Source organism: Oryx dammah, unplaced genomic scaffold (genome assembly GCF_014754425.2).
Source record: "Oryx dammah isolate SB20612 unplaced genomic scaffold, SCBI_Odam_1.1 HiC_scaffold_4, whole genome shotgun sequence".
NCBI lineage: Eukaryota > Metazoa > Chordata > Mammalia > Artiodactyla > Bovidae > Oryx > Oryx dammah.
The window spans coordinates 20,712,571-20,734,489 of NW_024070188.1; the positions used below are offsets into that span (position 1 = coordinate 20,712,571).

Here is a 21,919-nt window from a genome sequence, read left to right on the forward strand (position 1 = left end):
TGTGGCCAGGGTTAGTGATATGAAAGGTGCTCAGGTGTTTTTTATGGTCAGGCTAGTTTTGAGTCATTTACTAGCTGTGTTACCTTGGGCCAGTTGCTTAAACTGATTTCCAGTTTCCTTAACTATTAAAAAAGGAGAGAGAGAAAGAATGATGATAAGAATTACAAATGACACGTGGTACATGTACGCCTGCCGTATGGTAGGTAAATGCTTGTTTTGTGGTAACTGTGAATATTGTTAGTAAGTTAAACAGGTATTGTAGCAGTAGAAACATTTTTTCCTTACAGCTAACTGCTTGATAACACATCTGCTTCCTTGCCCCAGGAGTGAGGATTGGGTTCAAAGGGCTGTTCTTCCACTGTCTGTTCGGATAGCCAAAGAAAGAAAATCAGCTTTGGTGGGTGTTGATTTTGTTATCTAAATAGTAATCATCATAATCATAGTCTTTATGTTCTCTAAGATCTCTCTGATTATAAAATCCTGTTGTATTAGGAGGGTAGCCATTGAATAAAATATGAAATTTATAATCTTCACATAAAATGTATCACTAACTTTTCTTAGCAGCTAAAATGCTTATATCATAGACAAGACTTATTTAAATATTAATAAATTTAGAGCAAATTTGAAACACTCTGAAACAACTTGGGCTTTGAATTTTGTTACTGCATCCTTGCTTTGTAAAGAATTTTTCCTTCATTTTTTTAAAGTTGAGCAGTCTCTTGAGAAATTATTTCACTTAATGAAGAGTTCATGTTTATAGTAGGCCACTTTCAAGAGACCTCCATACTACAGGAACAACAGGGTAGTATGGAGGTCTTTTGACTATTAATCTGCTAACCTAGAGCTTCCCCAGTGGCTCAGCAAGAAAAGAATCCGCCAGCCAATGCAAGAGACGCAGGAGACCCAGATTCTTTCCCTGGGTCGGTAAGATCCCCTGGAGGAGGGCATGGCAGCCCACTCCAGTATTCTTGCCTGGAGCATCCCCATGGAGAGAGGAACCTGGCGGGCTGCAGTCCATGGGGTCGCAAAGAGTTGGACACCACTGAAGTGACTTAGCATGCATGCCCAGTATCCCAAGATATCCTGCCAAATTAATTCATGAATACCACTTATGCCTCTTTGATCTTCATTAATGCGAGAAGTTTTGCTCAGCTATTAATAAATAATGAGGCTTTTGATTTGAAACATAAATCATAACAGGAAAACCAGACAATACATACCTGTTGAAACACATAATGTACTTCTTGCCACAAACATTTAAGTACCATTATTCCTCAGTATTTATAGGGGATGGTTCCAGGCCTTCCTAGCCCCTCCCCTGCAGATGCCAGAATCCATGGATGCTAGCTAAAGTCTCCTATATAAAATGTTGCAGTATTTGCATATAAGCAGTGCACATCTTCCCATGTATTTTAAATCATTTCTAAGTTAACCTATAATACCTAATACAGTGTGAATGCTATGTAAATAGTTGCCAGAATGAAGCAAATTAAGTTTTACTTTTTGGAACTTTCTGATGTTTCCCCCTGCCCTACTCCCAGTAAATATTTTTGATACATATTTGGTTGAATCTGTAGATGCTGAATGCATAGATACAGAAAACTGACTGTAAATCTGATTAAACGTTGAGGTTTATATTATAAAATTTATTTCACTTGTTTAATTTTACTTTTCTAAATGTGGCTACTGGAAAAATTTAAATTACACATGTTGTTCATATTAAATTTATCTTAGGCAGTACTGATCTAGCCTATCACAGCTTTTCTGTTGCAGTGAAAATGCGAGATAAAGATTTCTGGTCTGAGAAAGATCACAATGGATTAAGTTTTAAATTTTAAAACATCTTTTGTAAAAACAAAAGAACTAGAATTATGAAAAAAGAAATCCAGTCATAGCCTCTTAAGCAAAACTAGGTGAAGAGAGGGTGTCCTGTAAGCCCCAGAACATGGGTGGGTTGAGGCAGCAAGTTCAAGTTCAGTTGCTCAGTCGTGTCCAACTCTTTGCGGCCCGTGAATCGCAGCACGCCAGGCCTCCCTGTCCATCACCAACTCCCGGAGTTCACTGAGACTCATCTCCATCAAGTCAGTGATGCCATCCAGCCATCTCATCCTTGGTCATCCCCTTCTCCTCCTGCCCCCAATCCCTCCCAGTATCAGAGTCTATTCCAATGAGTCAACTCTTCGCATGAGGTGGCCAAAGTATTGGAGTTTCAGCTTTAGCATCAGTCCTTCCAAAGAAATCCCAGGGTTGATCTCCTTCAGAATGGACTGGTTGGATCTCCTTGCAGTCCAAGGGACTCTCAAGAGTCTTTTCCAACACCACAGTTCAAAAGCATCAATTCTTCAGCGCTCAGCCTTCTTCACAGTCCAACTCTCACATCCGTACATGACCACAGGAAAAACCATAGCCTTGACTAGCTGGACCTTAGTCGGCAAAGTAATGTCTCTGGTTTTGAATATGCTATCTAGGTTGGTCATAACTTTTCTTCCAAGGAGTAAGCGTCTTTTAATTTCATGGCTGCAATCACCATCTGCAGTGATTTTGGAGCCCCCAAAAATAAAGTCTGACACTGTTTCCACTGTTTCCCCATCTATTTCCCATGAAGTGATGGGACCCCCACAAATCATGTGACTGAGCACGTGTGTGGCGGAAGGAATGAATAGCAAGGGGACCCAGACACAGAAGTCACTAACAGAGCCCAACAGGAGAAGACATCCCTGTGGATGGGAAGCACAGGGCCTGAGAACAACTGGCAAAACTGCCTCCAGGTTGCAGAGGAATGCAAAACAACCACGGGGACACACAAAGAGGCTGCAGGAAGATTAGAAAGTACTGGGCTGGACTTGACGAATCTCAGAAATTTCTAACAAAAATCGCTTTTGAGAAAGGTCTCAAAAGAGACCTTCTGTTATAAAGAAACATTGCTAAAAAATAGGATCCTGTTTGTGCAGGGCAGAAACATGAAGTCTGAAGGGAGGAGAGTTTATTTTCAAGTTAGGGATGGAATACATACATAGGTGTCTGATTTCAAAACAGTGGTTCTGGCCACAGAGACCATGGTTTTAAGTTCACTTTAAGACCAGGGGAGGTACCCACTAGCCTGAAGCTAGGAAAGCTACCCATGCTCACCTTAAACCCCAACATGGAAGTCTCCTCCTCCCTGACAGGTGCTACATGAAAACCCATTTCATTTCAACATGAGTAACAGAAAAGTCTTTTCTGTAAACCCCATATAAATGTACTATATGCAAAAAAAAGTAGAAATGAATAGAATAATATGTCAGAGACAGTGAAAGTGTGTTAGAGAAATAAGGCTACAAACCAATTGGAAACTGTAAAATATAAACTAAAGGAAATTAATATTGTTAATTCATCTATGAATAGACGAGAATGATTCAGAGATAGGAACACTCAAAGTAACATAAAGAATACTTGCAGAACTTTGGGGAAAAATAGGGGAAAATTATTTTAGAATGGAGCCTAATTTGGAAGGAACATAAAAAAAATAGGCAATACACTAAGTATAGCAAGAGGAAAACAAAAAGAATTTAAGAGGAAATTGCAGATATAAAAGATAGGGAAAGAGTAATTCATATTAGTATAATTAGAGACCCTGAAGAAGCATGTGAAAATCGCTCAGTTGTGTCCAACTCTTTGTGACCCCATGGACTGTACAGTAGTCCAGGCCAGAGTACTGGAGTGAGTAGCTGTTTCCTTCTCCAAGGGATCTTCCCAACCCAGGGATCGAACCCAGGTCACCTGCACTGCAGGCGGATTCTTTACCAACTGTTGCAAGGGAAGCCCTGAAGAAGCATGAGACAAAACAAATATTTAAAACTTCTGTCCACAAACCCTCATTTATTGCTGGTAGGAATATAAAGTGGTTCAGTTTCTGTCACAGTAATCAAGAAGTTTTCATTAAAACCACAATGAAATGCCACTACATTCCTCCCAGAATGGCTAAAATTAAGACTGACAATACCAAATGAAGGCAAGGTTGTGAAACTATCACACGTGGTAGGCATGTCAGTTGCTACAGTCATTTGGAAAACTGGCCTTTTCCACTGAGGTTTAACACAGTCATACTGTGTAACCCAGAAGTTTCCTTCCTAGGTATATACTCATTAGAACTGTAGTTCATATAAATCTGCATAGGGTATTGCTAGTGTCCCTGTCTTCACCTCCTTACCTGCAAATATCATGTGGCTGAAATGTCATTGAGAGAAAATGTTCCATGGTTATATGGTGTTGATGGTTGTATAATTCTGTGATTATACTAAAAATCACTGAATTGTACACTTTTAAAAAGTGATTTTTTTGTGAATTATATTTCAAGCTGCTATTAAAAACAAAAACAAAATGTCATTGGGAACATGTAGTGATTTCCTGTCAGATTCTATCTCAGTTTTGGTTTATCAAACAAAGCCATTTGTTGTATCTAGCCTCACCTTCCTCTCCAGTCTTGTCCAGTCTTTTGTGTACAGTCCACTCAGTAGTCTTAATCTTGCTGATAGCATCCTCATATTCTAGTAAGTGCTTTCATATATACGCTTAATAATATGAAAATAGTCAAAGCATGGGTATGATTCCTATTTTATTTACTTAAAAATTTTATTGAAGTATAGTTGATTTATATCAATTTCAGATTACAGCATAGCAATTTGACATTTTTATAGATTATGTACTCCATTTAAAGTTAGAATATTGTGGATATTCCTTCTTGTTCTACATTATATCCTTATATCTTACTTATTTATACCTAGTGGATACTATACTATTTTAAAACCAAGGAAACTTGAGACAGAATGATTGATCTGAAATCACAAGGCTAGTATTAGAATTTGTTTCAACTTAAAGATGCTTACTGGGTATCTCTCATATACTAGGCACTAGCTGGTGCAGTTGGGAGACTGAAATAGACTCCTGTCCTCTGCTCTCTGTCCTCAGGGAATTCACCTACGCTGCTTCGAGTCTTGGTCTGTCCTTGCTGGTCTTCTCGTGTCTTGTCTGCTTTACTGGTTCTATTTTGTTCTTGTCCTTTAACTTCAAAGCCCTTCTGAGCTCTCTTTTCCTTACTAACCTACTTTAAACCTTCCTTTGCTTTTAATTCCTGAGGACCTGACCAATTCTAAATATATCTGTAACGTGTCACCTTTTTTTTTGATTGGTTCCAATGCATATTTATTACCTCAGTTGATAAGAAAGCTTTTCAGGGCATAAATAAGTATCACCCATAATTTAGAACATATTCTCCACAGTTTTACCTCATTGGACCAGCATGCTTCTTGGCTTTTGAGATGCTTAGTGGTAAAGTTTATGTTCAATAGAAAACCAAGGCCATGCTTCAGCAATACGTGAACCGTGAACTTCCTGCTGTTCAAGCTGGTTTTAGAAAAGGCAAATTGCCAACATCTGCTGGATCATCGAAAAAGCAAGAGAGTTCCAGAAAAACATCTATTTCTGCTTTATTGACTATGCCAAAGCCTTTGTGTGGATCACAATAAACTGTGGAAAATTCTGAAAGATGGGAATCCCAGATCACCTGACCGGCCTCTTGAGAAACCTATGTGCAGGTCAGGAAGCAACAGTTAAAACTGGACATGGAACAACAGACTGGTTCCAAATAGGAAAAGGAGTCCGTCAAGGCTGTATATTGTCACCCTGCTTATTTAACTTCTATGCAGAGTACATCATGACAAACGTTGGGCTGGAAGAAGCACAAGCTGGAATCAAGATTGCCAGGAGAAATATCAGTAACCTCAGATATGCAGATGACACCACCCTTATGGCAGAAAGTGAAGAGGAACTAAAGAGCCTCTTGATGAAAGAGGAGAGTGAAAAAGTTGGCTTAAAATTCAACATTAAGAAAACTAAGATCATGGTCCCATCACTTCATGGGAAATAGATGGGGAAACAGTGGAAACAGTGTCAGACTTTATTTTGGGGGGCTCCAAAATCACTGCAGATGATGATTGCAGCCATGAAATTAAAAGACGCTTACTCCTTGGAAGGAAAGTTATGACCAACCTAGATAACATATTAAAAAGCAGAGACATTACTTTGCCAACAAAGGTCTGTCTAGTCAAGGCTATGGTTTTTCCAGTAGTCATGTATGGATGTGAAAGTTGGACTGTGAAGAAAGCTGAGCACTGAAGAATTAATGCTTTTGAACTGTGGTGTTGGAGAAGACTCTTGAGAATCCCTTGGACAGCAAGGAGATCCACCCAGTCCATTCTAAGGGAGATCAGTCCTGGGTGTTCTTTGAAAGGAATGATGCTAAAGCTGAAACTCCAGTACTTTGGCCACCTCATGCGAAGAGTTGACTCATTGGAAAAGACTCTGATGCTGGGAGGGATTGGGGGCAGGAGGAGAAGGGGATGACCGAGGATGAGATGGCTGGATGGCATCACTGACTCGATGGACGTGAGTTTGAGCAAACTCCTGGAGTTGGTGATGGACTGGGAGGCCTGGCGTGCTGCAATTCATTGGGTCACAAAGAATCGGACACGACTGAGAGAATGAACTGAACTGAACTGAACTGAAGGCCTTGCCTTGGTCTTTAATCTACTTGTGAGCTGGAGAGATCAAAGGCACGCCAGGGATATATCCTGTGTGCTATTGTAAAACAATGTATCAGTTGTGAAAAATGAAAAACTTAAGATTGAATAGCTAAATGGTTCTGATGGGTTGTTCTGCTATGCTGTAACAGTTACGATAGCTTACAGTTAACTCTGGTCTTTGGACCCACGGTAGCTCAGTAGTTTGTATGGAAGCACCTAAAATAACTGCTAGAGGGTGATTAGGCTGATTTGAACTAATGTTCACTGAGGTGAAGGCAGCACCACTGATTGGGCTCTCCTGTTGTTGTTCAGTCACTTAAGTTGTGTCCAACTCTTTGCGACCCCATTGACTGCAGCATGCCAGGCTTCCTTGTCCTTCACTATCTCATAGAGTTTCCTCAGTCTCTGTCCATTGAGTCAGTGATGCTATCCAACCATGTCATCCTCTTCCACCCTTTTCTCCTTTTGCCTCCAGTCTTTCCCAGCATCAGGGTCTTTTCTAGTCAGTTGACTGTTAGCATCAGGTGGTCAAAGTATTGAAGCTTCAGCATCTCCTGTAACATACTATTAATGTTAATAAACCACTATAGTGGTTTATTGTCTCAATAGGGTGATGAATCATCCCATACCTGTGTATTTTCATAAACTTTGCAGATAAAAGTGAAACAGTGAAAAGCCTTCTTAAAGTGAGCAAGGTAAAATGAAACTAGCATTTTGTGTTATTAAGAGATACTGTTTATGGTAGAGTTCTCTTTCCACTCAGATATCTTACTTGTACTGTTGATTTTATGTCAGTTTAGGTGGATATCCTATAGCTTGGTCGAATAGTGGTCTTCTAGTGTTCATCTATTCACTGCAAATAGTCTCTCTCTGTCATTCTTGAAAAATATAATAAAAAATAAAGAAAACTAAACATACTTAATGTTTTTTATTGTTGCTGTTTTATTTTTTAAATTTTTAAAATTCAGATATAGTTGATTTACAGTGCTGTGTTAACTTCTGCTATTGTTGCTGGTTTTTAAGGCACAGTTGGTGGATCTGAAATCTGAACTGACAGAGACCCAAGCAGAGAAAGTTGTGTTGGAGAAAGAAGTACATGATCAGCTTTTACAGTTGCACTCCATTCAGCTTCAGCTTCATGCTAAAACTGGCCAAAGTGTTGACTCTGGTACCATTAAGGCAAAATTGGTAAGTAGTCTAGAGGATAACACATACTTACATGCATTTTAGAGGGTGAAAAGGACAGTCTTTAATGAGGCTTTTTAATTATAAAAATTAGTGTGTGCTCCTGGGAAATTTGGAAAATATAGGAAATGTGAATGTGGTCCTAATCATCCTTGATCTCATTACCTGGAGACGACCAGGGACAACATCAATAACCACTTGGTACTTAGAATGAAATCTTATTCCTATTTTAAAAGATCTATATAAATATAGGTAAAAGATATTTGTGATTGTAACATGTAAGCAGGTTGTTTTTTTTTTTTTTTTTGCTAGTCTACTGTATCAGATAAGATTTAGTTTAGCTACATATAAAACAGATCCCAAGTAACCTGAGAATTGTTCTTAAACAGTCCACGTTATCAGTCTTCTCTCTCAGTTGAAGACGCCTTGAGACAGGCAGTCCAGAGCTGGTAGGGCAGCTCCACAGATACCAGGGATCCAGCTTCCTTTTGTTGTTCTGCTCTGTCATCTTCAGCTCATGGTTTCTGCCTTCAGGATTTCTTCCTACCTGCATTCTGGGATCTTGCATTCCAAGATCTAAGGGCAAAACGGTGCTTCTTAGCTGCGTTCATTTTCTTTAATGACCTTTTCATGAAATCCTCCTCAGCTTTTTGCCAATCGTTTAGCTGTCTCATTGGCCTTCCCTAGCTGCATGTCAGCCCCTTAGTTGGTCACATGACCACCTCCAGTAAAATCTGAGTTCTTTTAATAAGGGAGAAAATGGAGGAAAATGGAGTTGGGTGTCAGCCAGTGGCACAGTTTTTCTTTTGCTCTTAATATAAGTGTTTTCCCTGCCACTGAGTGTGTTCTCATGTTTGCATAATGCTTGTTTTCATAAGTGTTGCATAATTAACTATTGCCCTCTTAATCAGTGTAGGTTGTTTAAAGAATTTTTTTAAAGTCTCATTTTGATTAAACCTCATATGTATTAAGTGTACTATAGGGAACACAGCAGTAAATAAGATACACAGCTTGGGAGAGGGATGAGATAAGATGATGTTGATGATGACAGCAATGCAGTTTAAAGTTTTATTCATTTTCAGTTATTTCTGTTTAATTGGTTGATTAGTTTCTAATACTGGTATGTTAGAATTTATTTAAATGAATATTTACATTCTCTTAAAGTACTTTTAAGTTTTGAAATTCTCTAAATATAAATTGTTAGTGTTTTATTTAACTGAGATGAGTCAGATTCATAACTGCTGCTTTGGAATATTTGATATTAACATTGAGAAACAATATACATTTTCACTAGAATAGAATTCATCTGACATGTTAACATTAGTTTTGAAACATGGTGCTTTAGTGGAAAGACATTGAACCAAGTGTGTTAACCAGTTTGGATAAAACAAACAAACAAAAATTAATCCTGTATGGTTACCATTGCTTATGGATTTGCAAATATATTTATTTTAATGAACTTGACCCAAGAGATACTCAACATATAGGAATTTTCCTTGTAATGATTGTACCACTAAATAAATTTATTTGTTTGATGTTTTTCTAATTATAAAACTTTTTTCTTATATCTTAAGTCTGTCCCCTCTGTGGAGGAGCTGGTAAGTATACCATTTCTGTTTTGCTTTAATATGTTACGCTGAAGTGTGCTTAGTGCTTTTTTTGCATAGTACATGTTGTCACCTTGTATGTATCTGAAAGTGATGTTAATGATGATAATTTTTTAATGTGCCAATACCTGAAAAATTCAGTCAGTAGCCCATTGCTCTTTTCTCACCTCATGTTGTTAAAAGATTTTTCTTTTGTTTGTGATTTATTGCCAGTATTTGTAGAACCCATCACTTTTTGACAACTTCTTAGCTTTGTAATTTGCTCGTACCACTGCTTCAAAAGAACAACTGGTTTTCCTAATGCAGGCCTAGCTCTTTCCTCCTTTTCTATTTGAATTTATTCCCAGAGAAAGAATGTGCCTTTTGGTTTCTTATTCACCTACTGCATGTGTTATAACTTTTCAGCAGTCTTGAGAATAATTGTGTGGCCTTTGAAACAATTGAATTTTGAAACCCTTTATTAAATTTACCTTAGAAAATAACAGTATAGACAAATTCTTAATATTTTTCCCACTACCTAAGCCTAATCATGGAGAAGGAAACGGCAACCCACTCCAGTGTTCTTGCCTGGAGAATCCCAGGGGCGGGGGAGCCTGGTGGGCTGCCGTCTATGGGGTCGCACAGAGTCGGACACGACTGAAGCAACTTAGCAGCAGCAGCAGCAAGCCTAATCAGGTTCTAAGTTGTCATATAACTTTTCTTCTTTTGGAAATATAGCATGTGGATATCAGAATACAAAATTAACTTCTTTGTTGTTATCTAATGATGAACAGGTTAACTGAAACAAGATTCTTTCCTTTAAATCTAAAAGTGATTAGCTTCAGTGTTCTTAGCCCTGTTTTTGCTTGCATCTGTTCGTTTCAGGTTAGAGAGTTTGTCCGATTCACTAGGAGTTTAAATCTTTAAAGCAAAGTAATGACTTAATATGTTTCTCATATTTCATAAATACTGTATAAATAGCTCATTAAAGTGATTATAAGTAGATAATCCTCAACATAAAATTTACTTAGCCCATAAACAATTTTTGGTCTTCTAGGAACTCTTTTTTTCTGAAACAAAAGCATTAAACTCCATAAATGTCATTAAAAAAGACTTTGTTCATGTTGTCCGAACCATAGTTTCTTTTGGAACTGATAACCTGCCCTTTTAGGAAAGAGATTCTGAAATAAATTGAGATTTTAAGAGTTCCAAAGTTGTTGTAAAAGAAGGATTCTAGATTATTAGTTCTTCAAATTAAAAAGAAAAAATCTAGACAATTGTGTTCTAGTTGTTATATTTGTCTTTTTACAGAAGTTGAAAAAGCATGCTACTCTTCCTTCTTATCACATACATAATGACAAAAATTTAATCAAGGAAGTGATAAGTATATTCAACATTTGGTAATTGTCATTCATTTTAGGCTATATGGTTTTTTCTTTAATTGTTTTTAAGATGGTGGTACTCACTGCCTTGTATTTGAATATATTGTATATTGATGTTTAAATATATTGTATATTGATATGCTATTGTTAAATCAAGGCAGACATCAAAATTAGTATCAAAATATATTCCATTAATTGTTAAAAGTTTGCTTACATTTGTTTCTCAGTTTATTATTTATAATAAAAGGGAAATAATCACAGTATTCACTACTCGAACATTAGAAACAATATCCTGTGCCATTCACTCAAGAGAAGCATTTTTCCTGGTGCTGAGGTGGAGCTTTATTTAAATCTCCTAAAAGGGGACATGGTGTAGTGAACAGTGTCTTCTGCATGTCATCAGTAAATATAACTACATTTTCACAGGATTTATAGGTTCTGTAAATTAACGAATCTGTGAAAGTAGTGCTCTAAGTCAGTAAACACTTCCACTCAAATTTGGGATGGTTCTCTTGATCCAAAAGTAACATTTAAAAGATCTCTCAGGGCCCATATCCAACTCTCAGAAAGGTTTATTTAGTCATACTGTGTGTGTGTGTGTGTGTGTGTGTGTGTCTGTCTGTCTGTCTGTCTGTCTGTCTGTCTGTGAGTTCAAGTTTGAATCTGTCTTTAGGCAGGATTTTTACCGTCTGTTTTCCCCTCCGCTTTCTTTTGTACCTGCCTGCTTATTCTGTGCTTGGATCCCAAAGGTATTTGCGTTTGTAACACTTGATGTATAGGAGTAGGCACACTGTACTTTATACTTTGAAAGTATATTGAAAATTATTTCTCTCACATGTGAGTTGGTGATAAAAACTTGGTGGCAAAAACCTTAAGGTTATATTCTCTGGCTGACACCTATAAATTCACATATATGAGTTATCTACCAAGTGAAGCAAAGGATAGCATCCTTTTATGAGAGATAAAAATGGATCTCTATCCAACCTCATAGTAGGCAAGTGAGGCCAGTATTTTTTCCTCAGAAAACAGTTCTTCAGTCACTTTAACATTTGGACAAATAGATGATCCATTCCAGATCCCAAAGCTCAGTGATAATCTGCATCATGGATGCACTTATCTATAGTCAGTTTTCCTATAAGCTATATTTTTTATTGAAGCATAGTTGATTTACAATGTTGTGCTAATTTCTGCTATACCACAAAATGACTCAGTTATACACATGTATGTATTTACTCTCTTATGTTTTTTTCCATTGTGGTTTATCCCAGGAGGTTACATAAAGATCCCTGTGCTGCACAGTAGGACCTTGTTGTTTATCCATTCTAAATGTAATAGCTTGCATCTACTAACGCCAGACTCCCCATCCGTCCCTCTCATTCTCCCCCTCCCTCTTGGCAACCACAAGTCTGTTCTCTGTATAGACATTTTTTGATGTGTAAATATTTTTAATGCAGTCATTACCAGCATTTCTCCATTACCATAAAATGTTTTTTAAAAATTGGAGTATCTGTTCTAATTTAAGCATTGTAAGTTTCTTACAATCCTCTAAGATAAATTGGCTATAAAATGTTTCTCTTTGTAACCAAATTTATAGGTTATAGAATGAATTGCTGCATTAAATTTAATGAAATGTTTGGGCACAGTCACCAGAGTGATTATTTTAGTCTAGTTTTAGAGTCATTTTAGAAAGTAGAGAGTAGATTCAATTATCCATTGAAGCCATTACTATTAGTATATAACGTGCTTAGAGAAGGCTACTAATCTTAGTATCCTCAGGATCAAGGTGCCTCAAGCTATGTTATCTTACCTAGAAGTGGTTCTAACACCTCTGGTACTAGTTTTGAAAAAAAAAACTGGATCCAAATCATTGTGCTCCATTTTACAGAAATAAAGTGGTAATTTTTTTCATATGCTTTCATTGTTGGTATCATAGATTGTGTGCTTTTGTGTCTTTTAAGGAGCATGGTCTATTGCTAAAGAGTCTTGAAAGTATTTTCATTGCATTTTTTAAAAATTGCAACAGGAGAGAGAGCTTGAAGCAAACAAAAAAGAGAAAATGAAAGAAGCTCAACTTGAAGCTGAAGTGAAGTTATTGAGAAAAGAGAATGAAGCCCTTCGCAGACATATAGCTGTTCTCCAGGCTGAAGTTTATGGGGCAAGACTGGCTGCCAAGTACTTGGATAAGGAACTGGCAGGAAGGTGTGTGGAAAATGGATACCATTGTACCCTTGTGCTCTTAGGTGACCAAGTGCATAGTTACAGAGGTGGACTCTTACCTCTTTTGGTAAACAATATATTAATCTTTATGTAAGAGTGATTTTATGGTTGATTGTAGCTTACTGTTGTTAACTTCATAGCATTACATATTGCAGATTAAGTTAGCCATACTAAATAACTGTTTCCGGTTGACATACACACTGCTAGTAAATTACTATGAAATGCTAACAACTCATAGAGCTATACTTTTCACCATTTCCTGTCTTCACACCATAACAGATGATATTCCCATGTACGGCAGGACATTCTTTCTGTGACCATTGAAACCCAGTCTTTCTTGTCCCTCAAAAACATATTGGAATGACAGTGATTTTATCATAATATAGAGTTCTGCTTTCATTAACTTCTATGGTTAATTATTCACAAACTCTGGTGATTCACTATTACTAAATAATTTTCTGCTTGTTGGTTTAATGTATTAAGAACTGCTGTGGAGCAAATAAAAATAATTTATATTATCTCAAAGTGCACATTTCCAATAATTTTACCACATTTAAAAAAGTAATCATTTTGTAAAAAGAAACTGTCATTGGAAAAAATGTTTTGTGCGGTTAGCCTCATCTGAAGACTAGTATGATTGCGTGTAAGACGTGGAACATGTTGACATTAGTCTCCTAAATTGTTTCTAAGATGTATGAGTTAGGTATGTGATTAAAGAAGGTCATAGTCGTTCTTTTTTTTAAACTAGTTTTCCCTTGAAGACACCTGTCTTTTTCAGAATTTTCATGTCTTTGTAAATCTGAGAGACATCAGGAAATTCCTATTAGTTTCATTACTAAATTAAATTTATGTGAAAGCTACTTGTGTTCAGTAATTCTTCTGAATTCTTTATATGTATTTATATGTGTGTGTGTGTGTGTGTATATATTATATATGTAATGAAAAACTAACTGAATTAATTATTTTCCCAAATGAAGAGTCCAACAAATACAGCTACTTGGACGAGATATGAAGGGGCCTGCTCATGATAAGCTTTGGAACCAGCTGGAAGCTGAAATACACTTGCATCGTCACAAAACTGTGATCAGAGCCTGTAGAGGCCGCAACGACCTGAAGCGAACGATGCATGCTCCGCCAGGCCATGTATGTTTGCTTTGCTGCTGTTTCTCACTCAGTCTTGTCCTTTCTTTAATCACAAGTCCTTTGCATTTTTAAGAATTCTAGTAGAATGTAAAACCTTTATTTAAAAGTGAAAGTGGGATTAAACTTATTTTAGAATAGATACATATTTAAGGTTCAGCCGCCCATATAGCTCCTACACTAATATCCCAAAAATGGTATTTCTGAAGACACTGAACTATCGATAGCAGATGCATGTTGCTTCAGCTCATATTTCAGAATTTTCCTGGATCTCGATTAGGCACGTTTGCAGAAGTTCTAAGCTAAGCAGAGTGTGTGTGATCCTATTGATAAATTGGCAAAAATCGGGGGGCAGTTCTTTATAAGGGGACTCTTAGTAACTAGCTTTATATATTGTTTCCAAGCTAACATTTATTCATGATTGGTTTTGGGTTAAGCTGGAGTTTGAGATCTGTGTTCAGTTGTCTGTTTCTGTAGCCGCCACTGTACAGGAGCTTTTCTTTCTGCCTACATAAAAATTTATTAAATTTCACTGCAACAGCAGCCTAATGATATAAGCCTTAATATAATAAAATCACATCTAATTCCTGTCCAGTGGATCACATATTTTAGTATCAGGTAAAGCCTGGCCTCGAATAGTAAAATTATTTGTTGCCTTTGAAAAGATTATTGTAGAAAGAATTGATATGTATGTGGCATTCATGGGAGAGGAGTGGTGATTGCAGTAAGCACTCGTGCCATTGTCTTCTTTGGGGTTCTCTTGGTTCCCATTAACTTCTAGGCAGTGGCCAGATGATAAATGTTCTCTTATGCTAAATAAAGGCATTTGCATCTTAACCTGATGGTCAGGGGATTTTCAAATAAAATAGTGGACTTAATAAGATTTAGCATTTGTTTGACAGTTGCTTTGGGTAGTAAGGAGGATATATTGGAAGAGGGCCCAGAGAAATACATTTAGAAAGATAGTGAGGAGAAAGGGATCAGAGGAAGAATAGGTTTGAGAGAATTAGAATCAAAAGGAGTTAATGACTAACTGTTTTTGGTTAAGTAGGGTGAATAAGAAGGAAAGTCTGAGTTTTTGTTTGGACAGTTGAGTGAGATGATGGCATGCATTGATAAACCAAATATAGGGAAAGGAAGGTTTTGGTAGAAAGGTGATATCAGTTTTAGACATGTAGTGTTTGAGGTCCCAGTGGGACAGCCAGGTTATATCCAATTATATATATGACTCTAGAATTCTAGAGAGAACTCTTGAGTTGAAGATGACTGGGTAAATCATATTTTGAAACCATGGGATTGATTAAGTCACCCAGGAAAAGTATATAGAAAGTAAAAAGATGGAAGGAAACCACTAAGGAGTGAGGGAAGGAAATGAATCACCAAAGACAGAAGCCTGAGATAGAGCTGTCAGATACGGGCCTTCTAGGCAAGTGGTATAATGGTTCAGTTCAGTTCAGTCACTCAGTTGTGTCCAACTCTTTGCGACCCCATGAACCACAGCACGCCAGGCCTCCCTGTCCATCACCAACTCCCCGAGTCCACCCAAACCCATGTAATGTAATGTATACCAAAGTGTAATGGACACCAAAGAAAAGAGGTTTCAGGGAGGGGACTGTGAACAGTATCAACTTCTGCAGGGTTCAGAAGGGCAGTGACTAAAAAGTATTCATTGGAAGCAGCCACATTGGTTACCAGTGACTGCAGAGAAGACAGCTTCGGTGGAGCAGAACCCTAATTACAGGTTGGAGTGCTGACTATGGGAGGCAAGAAAGTAACTACAGTGAGGATTAACTTTGTGTAAAGGTTCAGGAGAGATGGAGGGTGGAGATGGAGGGTGGATAGAAAGTAACCAAGATTGTGGATGGTTTAAGGGTTTTTATGTGTTTTGTGTTTGTACATGGTCTGTATTTTATAGCTTGGTGAGGCTTGACATTTTTTCATTTTAGGGAAGGAGCTTGTAGAGAGAGGGAGAAAGTAAAGGTACCAGAGAAAGAATTATTGGTGGAGCAAGGTCCTTTAGTTAAGAGGTAGATTCCAGAGCTCAAAGAAATGAAAAGGTAGTTAATGACCAATTGACATTTTGTTTTTTCAGTTCTATAAATAAGTTGAAATGGATATAGATCTTAAAGCTATTTTCCAGTGAAGATAAAGTTACCTCCTTTTATTTCTTAAAGATATTGTTTATCCGTTCATGGCAGTAGTTTCTTTTGTAATGTCATGTATAAATAGTAAAGAAATTAACAAGAGGGTGAGAAAATCATGTACATTCACTATATTAATAGAACCACTATTTTTGCTTTCCCATGTTATCTGTTAATTACTTTCTTAACATTGTACTGTGTATCCATTACAGGAAAACAATAAACATTTCTAAAAGCAAGTTACTCTATATAGTATATAGTTTAAGTACTACTAATTTTTCTTCTTTTTTTTTTCTCCAACAAGGATCAAGACTCTTTAAAGAAAAGCCAAGGTGTTGGGCCAATTAGAAAAGTTCTCCTCCTTAAGGAAGATCATGAAGGCCTTGGCATTTCAATTACAGTAAGAAGTAGTGCTTCCAGTCTCCTTTTCTCTACACTTCTCTAGTATAATCACACTCCTTTGTTGAACATCATTCGGAAATAAAGTTTTCTGAATATATTTTCTAAATAACTAAACTTATCCCCATGGGTAATAGCACTTTTGTGTAAACATTTTTTTTTTTGGTATGTAAATCTTCCTAATAACTGTTAAGTGTTACTTTAAAGTATTTTTTCAGTGAGCATTGTTTATCATTTTCATTGTGACTCATGTCATAGTTCTGCACCACATCCTGTGATGCCTGTAAGAGCCTTTGGGATTGGATAGGACTGTTTTCTTCTGTGTTAAATGACCCCAGAGTGTATTGTTCTTTTCTCTAGAGTATTTCCTCTTATCTCATTTCTTGGCTGTCAGATTTCACTGGCTCGCGGGTCCAAAGTATTCCTCTTTTTTAATGTTGATTCCTTTACAAACAGTTGTCTTGGATGGCCTTCTTGAGAGCAATCTGTTTTAAAATACGTGTAACTAGAGCATTTTGCTGTTTAGTGCTTTGTTCCAAAGCAATAAATAAGCTGGCTTTCTATACTTAGGCACTGCAGAAGTTTATTTACTTTCTGGTATTATTTACTGTAGAAAAGTTTCTTATAATAAAAAGTTTATCTAATAGATATTTATTGACTATACCTACCTTTTTGAGTATACGTCCCTCAAAGAGCATAAATTTAGTAAGAGAAATAAGACACACACATAATTATGATTACAGCTAGAAAGTGAAAGGTACCAAATGCTGTATTTCATTAATTTTGCATTGCATATTTTTTCACATTTTAACATGTATGAAATTCAGGTTCATCTTATAGTTTTTTTTATGGAACATAAAATAATGGTTTTTTTCTTATGGTTCATTGGGACTTAGGTTTGATAAAGTCTGATAATACTATGGACTGCTAATACATAAAATTATGTTTAAGAGAGTTAAGCTAATTGTTCTTTCGATTTTTCAGGGTTCTTTTTTTAAAAAAAATTCTGTAATGCATTTTAAAAAGCACATATATGTTATTAATCATTTTACTTAGAGGTAACTATTTGATATTCATGATAATTTGATTTACCATTACCTAAGTAGCAAATAGGATATCACTCAACATTTATAGAGGCAGTATAGTTGCTTATTGAAATGATTTTAGAAAAATACTTTATCAGAATAGTGTGCAACTATACAAAGGTAAACTAGTTTGCTGCTTTTTTTTTTTTTTTTGACTAGGGTGGAAAGGAACATGGTGTTCCAATCCTCATTTCTGAGATCCACCCAGGGCAGCCTGCTGATAGATGTGGAGGGCTGCACGTTGGAGACGCTATTCTGGCTGTTAATGGGGTTAACCTACGGGACACGAAGCATAAAGAAGCTGTGACCATTCTTTCCCAGCAGGTAAGTTCCCTTTATGTAATTACAATTGGGTCTCTCTGTTGCTCCTTTTTGAGTCTATTGAATAGGTGGTAACTTCCTGAGGAGGTTTCTCAGGTAGTAAAGTGTTTATCTATAGATACTAGTTTCCTTCGACTTGACCCTGTTTTAGAAGACATTCAGCCAGATTTACTGAAAGAGATTTTGTTTGCTCTTCTTCACAGCTGTATAGCTTTGAGCAAGTTCAGTTCAGTTTAGTTCAGTTGCTCAGTCATGTCCGACTCTGCGACCCCATGAATCGCAGCACGCCAGGCCTCCCTGTCCATCATCAACTCCTGGAGTTCACTCAAACTCATGTCCATCGAGTCAGTGATGCCATCCAGCCATCTCATCCTTTGTCGTCCCCTTCTCCTCCTGCCCCCAATCCCTCCCAGCATCAGGGTCTTTTCCAATGAGTCACTTCTTTGCATGAGGTGGCCAAAGTGCTGGAGTTTCAGCTTCAACATCAGTCCTTCCAATAAACACCCAGGACTGATCTCCTTTAGGATGGACTGGTTGGATCTCCTTGCTGTCCAAGGGATTCTCAAGAGTCTTCTCCAACACCACAGTTCAAAAGCATCAATTCTTCGGCGCTCAGCTTTCTTCACAGTCCAACTCTCACATCCATACATGACCACTGGAAAAACCATAGCCTTGACTAGATGGACCTTTGTTGGCAAAGTAATATCTCTGCTTTTCAATATGCTATCTAGGTTGGTCATAACTTTTCTTCCAAAGAGTAAGCGTCTTTTAATTTCATCGCTGCAATCACCATCTGCAGTGATTTTGGAGCCCCCCCAAATAAAGTCTGACAGTTTCCACTGTTTTCCCATCTATTTCCCATGAAGTGATGGGACCAGATGCCATGATCTTCATTTTCTGAATGTTGAGCTTTAAGCCAACTTTTTCACTCTCCTCTTTCATTTTCATCAAGAGGCTTTTTAGTTCCTCTTCACTTTCTGCCATAAGGGTGGTGTCATCTGCATATCTGAAGTTATTGATATTTCTCCTGGCAATCTTGATTCCAGCTTGTGTTTCTTCCAGTCCAGCGTTTCTCATGATGTACTCTGCATAGAAGTTAAATAAGCAGGGTGACAATATACAGCCTTGACGTACTCCCTTTCTTATTTGGAACCAGTCTGTTGTTCCATGTCCAGTTCTAACTGTTCCTTCCTGACCTGCATACAGATTCCTTAAGAGGCAGGTCAGGTGGTCTGGTTACTTAAGTCCTTAGTGCTGCAGTGTCCTCATCTGAGAGCTGGAAGGATTAAGTATGTTAATACATATAAAGTGTTCAGAACAGGACTTGATTCTTGGAAAGCAAAACATCATTAATGACTAAAACACTATATAGATATGAAGTATTATAGAAAAAACAATGCTAGAAGTGGATTGATTTTACAGTCATAAATGTTAGAAGTCAAGCATTGTTAGAAATCTTTTAACCAACCCTCTTATTTAAAATGAATGAAATAAAGTTCTTAGAAATTAATTTGCTCAAGGTTGCAGAACAAATAGATTAAAGAATTGAGATTCATATACAAGAGTCATATTTGTTATCCAGAGATGTAAAAAATGTTTTGTTTTTTCTTTCAAGAATAGGTTTGAGGGAATTAGAGAGGTGTTGGTTAGTACATTGAGGTGTTCATTGGATCATCAGTATAGTATGCCAGAGCAGACTTGAATTTCAGAGTTGAAAGTGAATTTATAGCTCATTTAGTTCAGTTCTACTCGAGGCATAAATAAGTATAGTATCACTAAATGAATGTGTGTATGTTGTGTGTTCAGTTGTGTCTGACTCTTTGCGACCCCATGGGCCTACTAAACTCCTCTGACCATGGAATTTTCCAGGCAGGAATACTGGAGTGGGTTGCCAGTTCCTGTGCCAGGGGATCTTCCCGACCCAGGGATCAAACCCACGTCTCTTGCATCTCCTGCATTGGCAGGGGGATTCATTACTACTGTGCCACCTGGGAAATAATTGTATTCAGTGTTAAAGGGAGGATTTGTTGGTGATAATACAGTCTGTTTCATCGTTTTAGACTGCTGATTTTTAGAACGCTCTTCCTCATATTAAACCTAAAATCTGTTTCTTCATGACAGCTACCACAGACCTGATTCTGTCATCTAAAGAACTTTACTGAAGACCACTATAATGTGGGAGACCCAGGTTCAATCCTTGGGTTGGAAAGATCCCCTGGAGAAGGAAATGGCTACCCACTCCAGGATTCTTGCCTGGAGAATTCCATGGACAATACAGTCCATGGGGTCGTATAGAGTTGGACATGACTAAGCGACTAACACACTGCATTTACCGACTCCCCAAAGTGTTATTTTTAAAGCACTATCTGATGAGAGAGATTTAAGAATGCAGCACTAGTTTCTTTAAGTTGGTGTTTTCTCAGTCCAACTTGGCTGTCATCCTGTAGTGTAAGAGTGGGATCAGTGGCTGCTGAGGTAAAGGGGACATAAACAGGCAGTTCATGAGATACAAAATTTTATGGAAATGCTGAACACATGTTAAAATTCTGAAGGATAACCTTAAACTGCTGGGAAAGAGGAGCACCAAAGAGACTTAGTGGTAGTAATTAACAAAAACAAAAAAAAAACCGGCATGCTTTCTTTTGAGCAAAGGCAGGCCATAATTTTCAGAGAATTGCAAACACTGGTCTTGTGGTAGTGATTGTAGTCTCTTATTAAGTGACAATTATAGCTCAGAATTTTTTTAACATAAAATAATCTATAACTTTTTACTTGAACATGAAGTTGTTATTAAAGAATGAAATATAAATATTACACATTTAGTCTAGTATAAGAGAAAGAGCAAGGACTTCGGAGTCAATTTCTATTTTTCTATTTTACTTGTTCATCTTGTTGAGAGTTATCGGCCCTCTCCAGGACTCACTCAGGTTTCTCATTCATGTACAGGGGACTACAATAGAGTTGTTCTGAGAATTGAAGGAAAAAAGTTTGAACAATAAACACAGTAATTGCTATTATTACTCAGCAGAATACCTTGACCAACAACTGTGTCTGGCTGTCAGTGACAGTTAAGGAAATGCTCAAGACCTATTGAGCAAGAAACAAGAAATCATTGGTTTCTTGAATTAGTCAAAGAAAAGTCTGTGTGGTGCCCTTAGGTGCAACTTTAATATCTATTAGATAGATTTTCTGAATTGCTACTATGTAAAGTATAAAATGACAAAATGACTTTTAAACTGAATACTTTGTTCCAAAATTCTGTAAATTGAATAATCATCCTTTTTTGTTTTAGGTCTTTTGGGGAAAATATTTTGATCAGGAGAAAGATCTGTAATACTGAAAGGAAATTATGTGTACCTCTTGAGAGTCTAAAATTTCACTGTTTGTTATCTCGAAAGGAGCTACATCTGAGGCCCAACCGTTGCTTCTCACCCTAAAGAATTTGGAAATCTTTTAAAGTTACAGTAACTTGGTTTTCTCATTTTCTTTTCCCCGTTTTAGAGAGGAGAGATTGAATTTGAAGTAGTTTACGTGGCTCCTGAAGTGGATTCTGATGATGAAAATGTAGAGTATGAAGATGAGAGTGGGCATCGTTACCGTTTGTACCTTGATGAATTAGAGGGAAGTAGTAATCCTGGTGCTAGTTGTAAAGATACAACTGGGGAGATCAAAATGTTACAAGGTAAAAATCACCATGAATGTTACAATTAATGTATTCACTATCAATAAACTTAAAAAATATAAAAGACTTAAATGTTCTTTGTAACACTGTTTTAATGATGGGGAAACCAGCATTAACAGAGTGGATAGCTTTCCCTTGCTAAATTATAGCTTTATTATACACCAGTAATTGTTATGTGTGATGAAATGGTAAGTATGCATAGCACTGAGTTTATATGCTGA

General features: G+C 37.1%; 1 protein-coding gene across 2 annotated transcripts in view; it reads left to right on the forward strand.

Moving 5' to 3' along the window:
- GOPC (golgi associated PDZ and coiled-coil motif containing) overlaps positions 1–21,919 on the forward strand; it is a 41,539-nt gene that overhangs the window by 14,408 nt on the left and 5,212 nt on the right. The window contains exons 2-8 of one of the 2 annotated variants that reach the window (XM_040238422.1): positions 7,584–7,748; positions 9,320–9,343; positions 12,737–12,912; positions 13,908–14,073; positions 16,516–16,611; positions 17,855–18,019; positions 21,518–21,698. In XM_040238422.1, coding sequence (XP_040094356.1) covers positions 7,584–7,748; positions 9,320–9,343; positions 12,737–12,912; positions 13,908–14,073; positions 16,516–16,611; positions 17,855–18,019; positions 21,518–21,698 — 973 coding nt within the window. The remainder of the gene's footprint in view (positions 1–7,583; positions 7,749–9,319; positions 9,344–12,736; positions 12,913–13,907; positions 14,074–16,515; positions 16,612–17,854; positions 18,020–21,517; positions 21,699–21,919) is intronic. The other variant, XM_040238423.1, reaches the window with a different exon arrangement.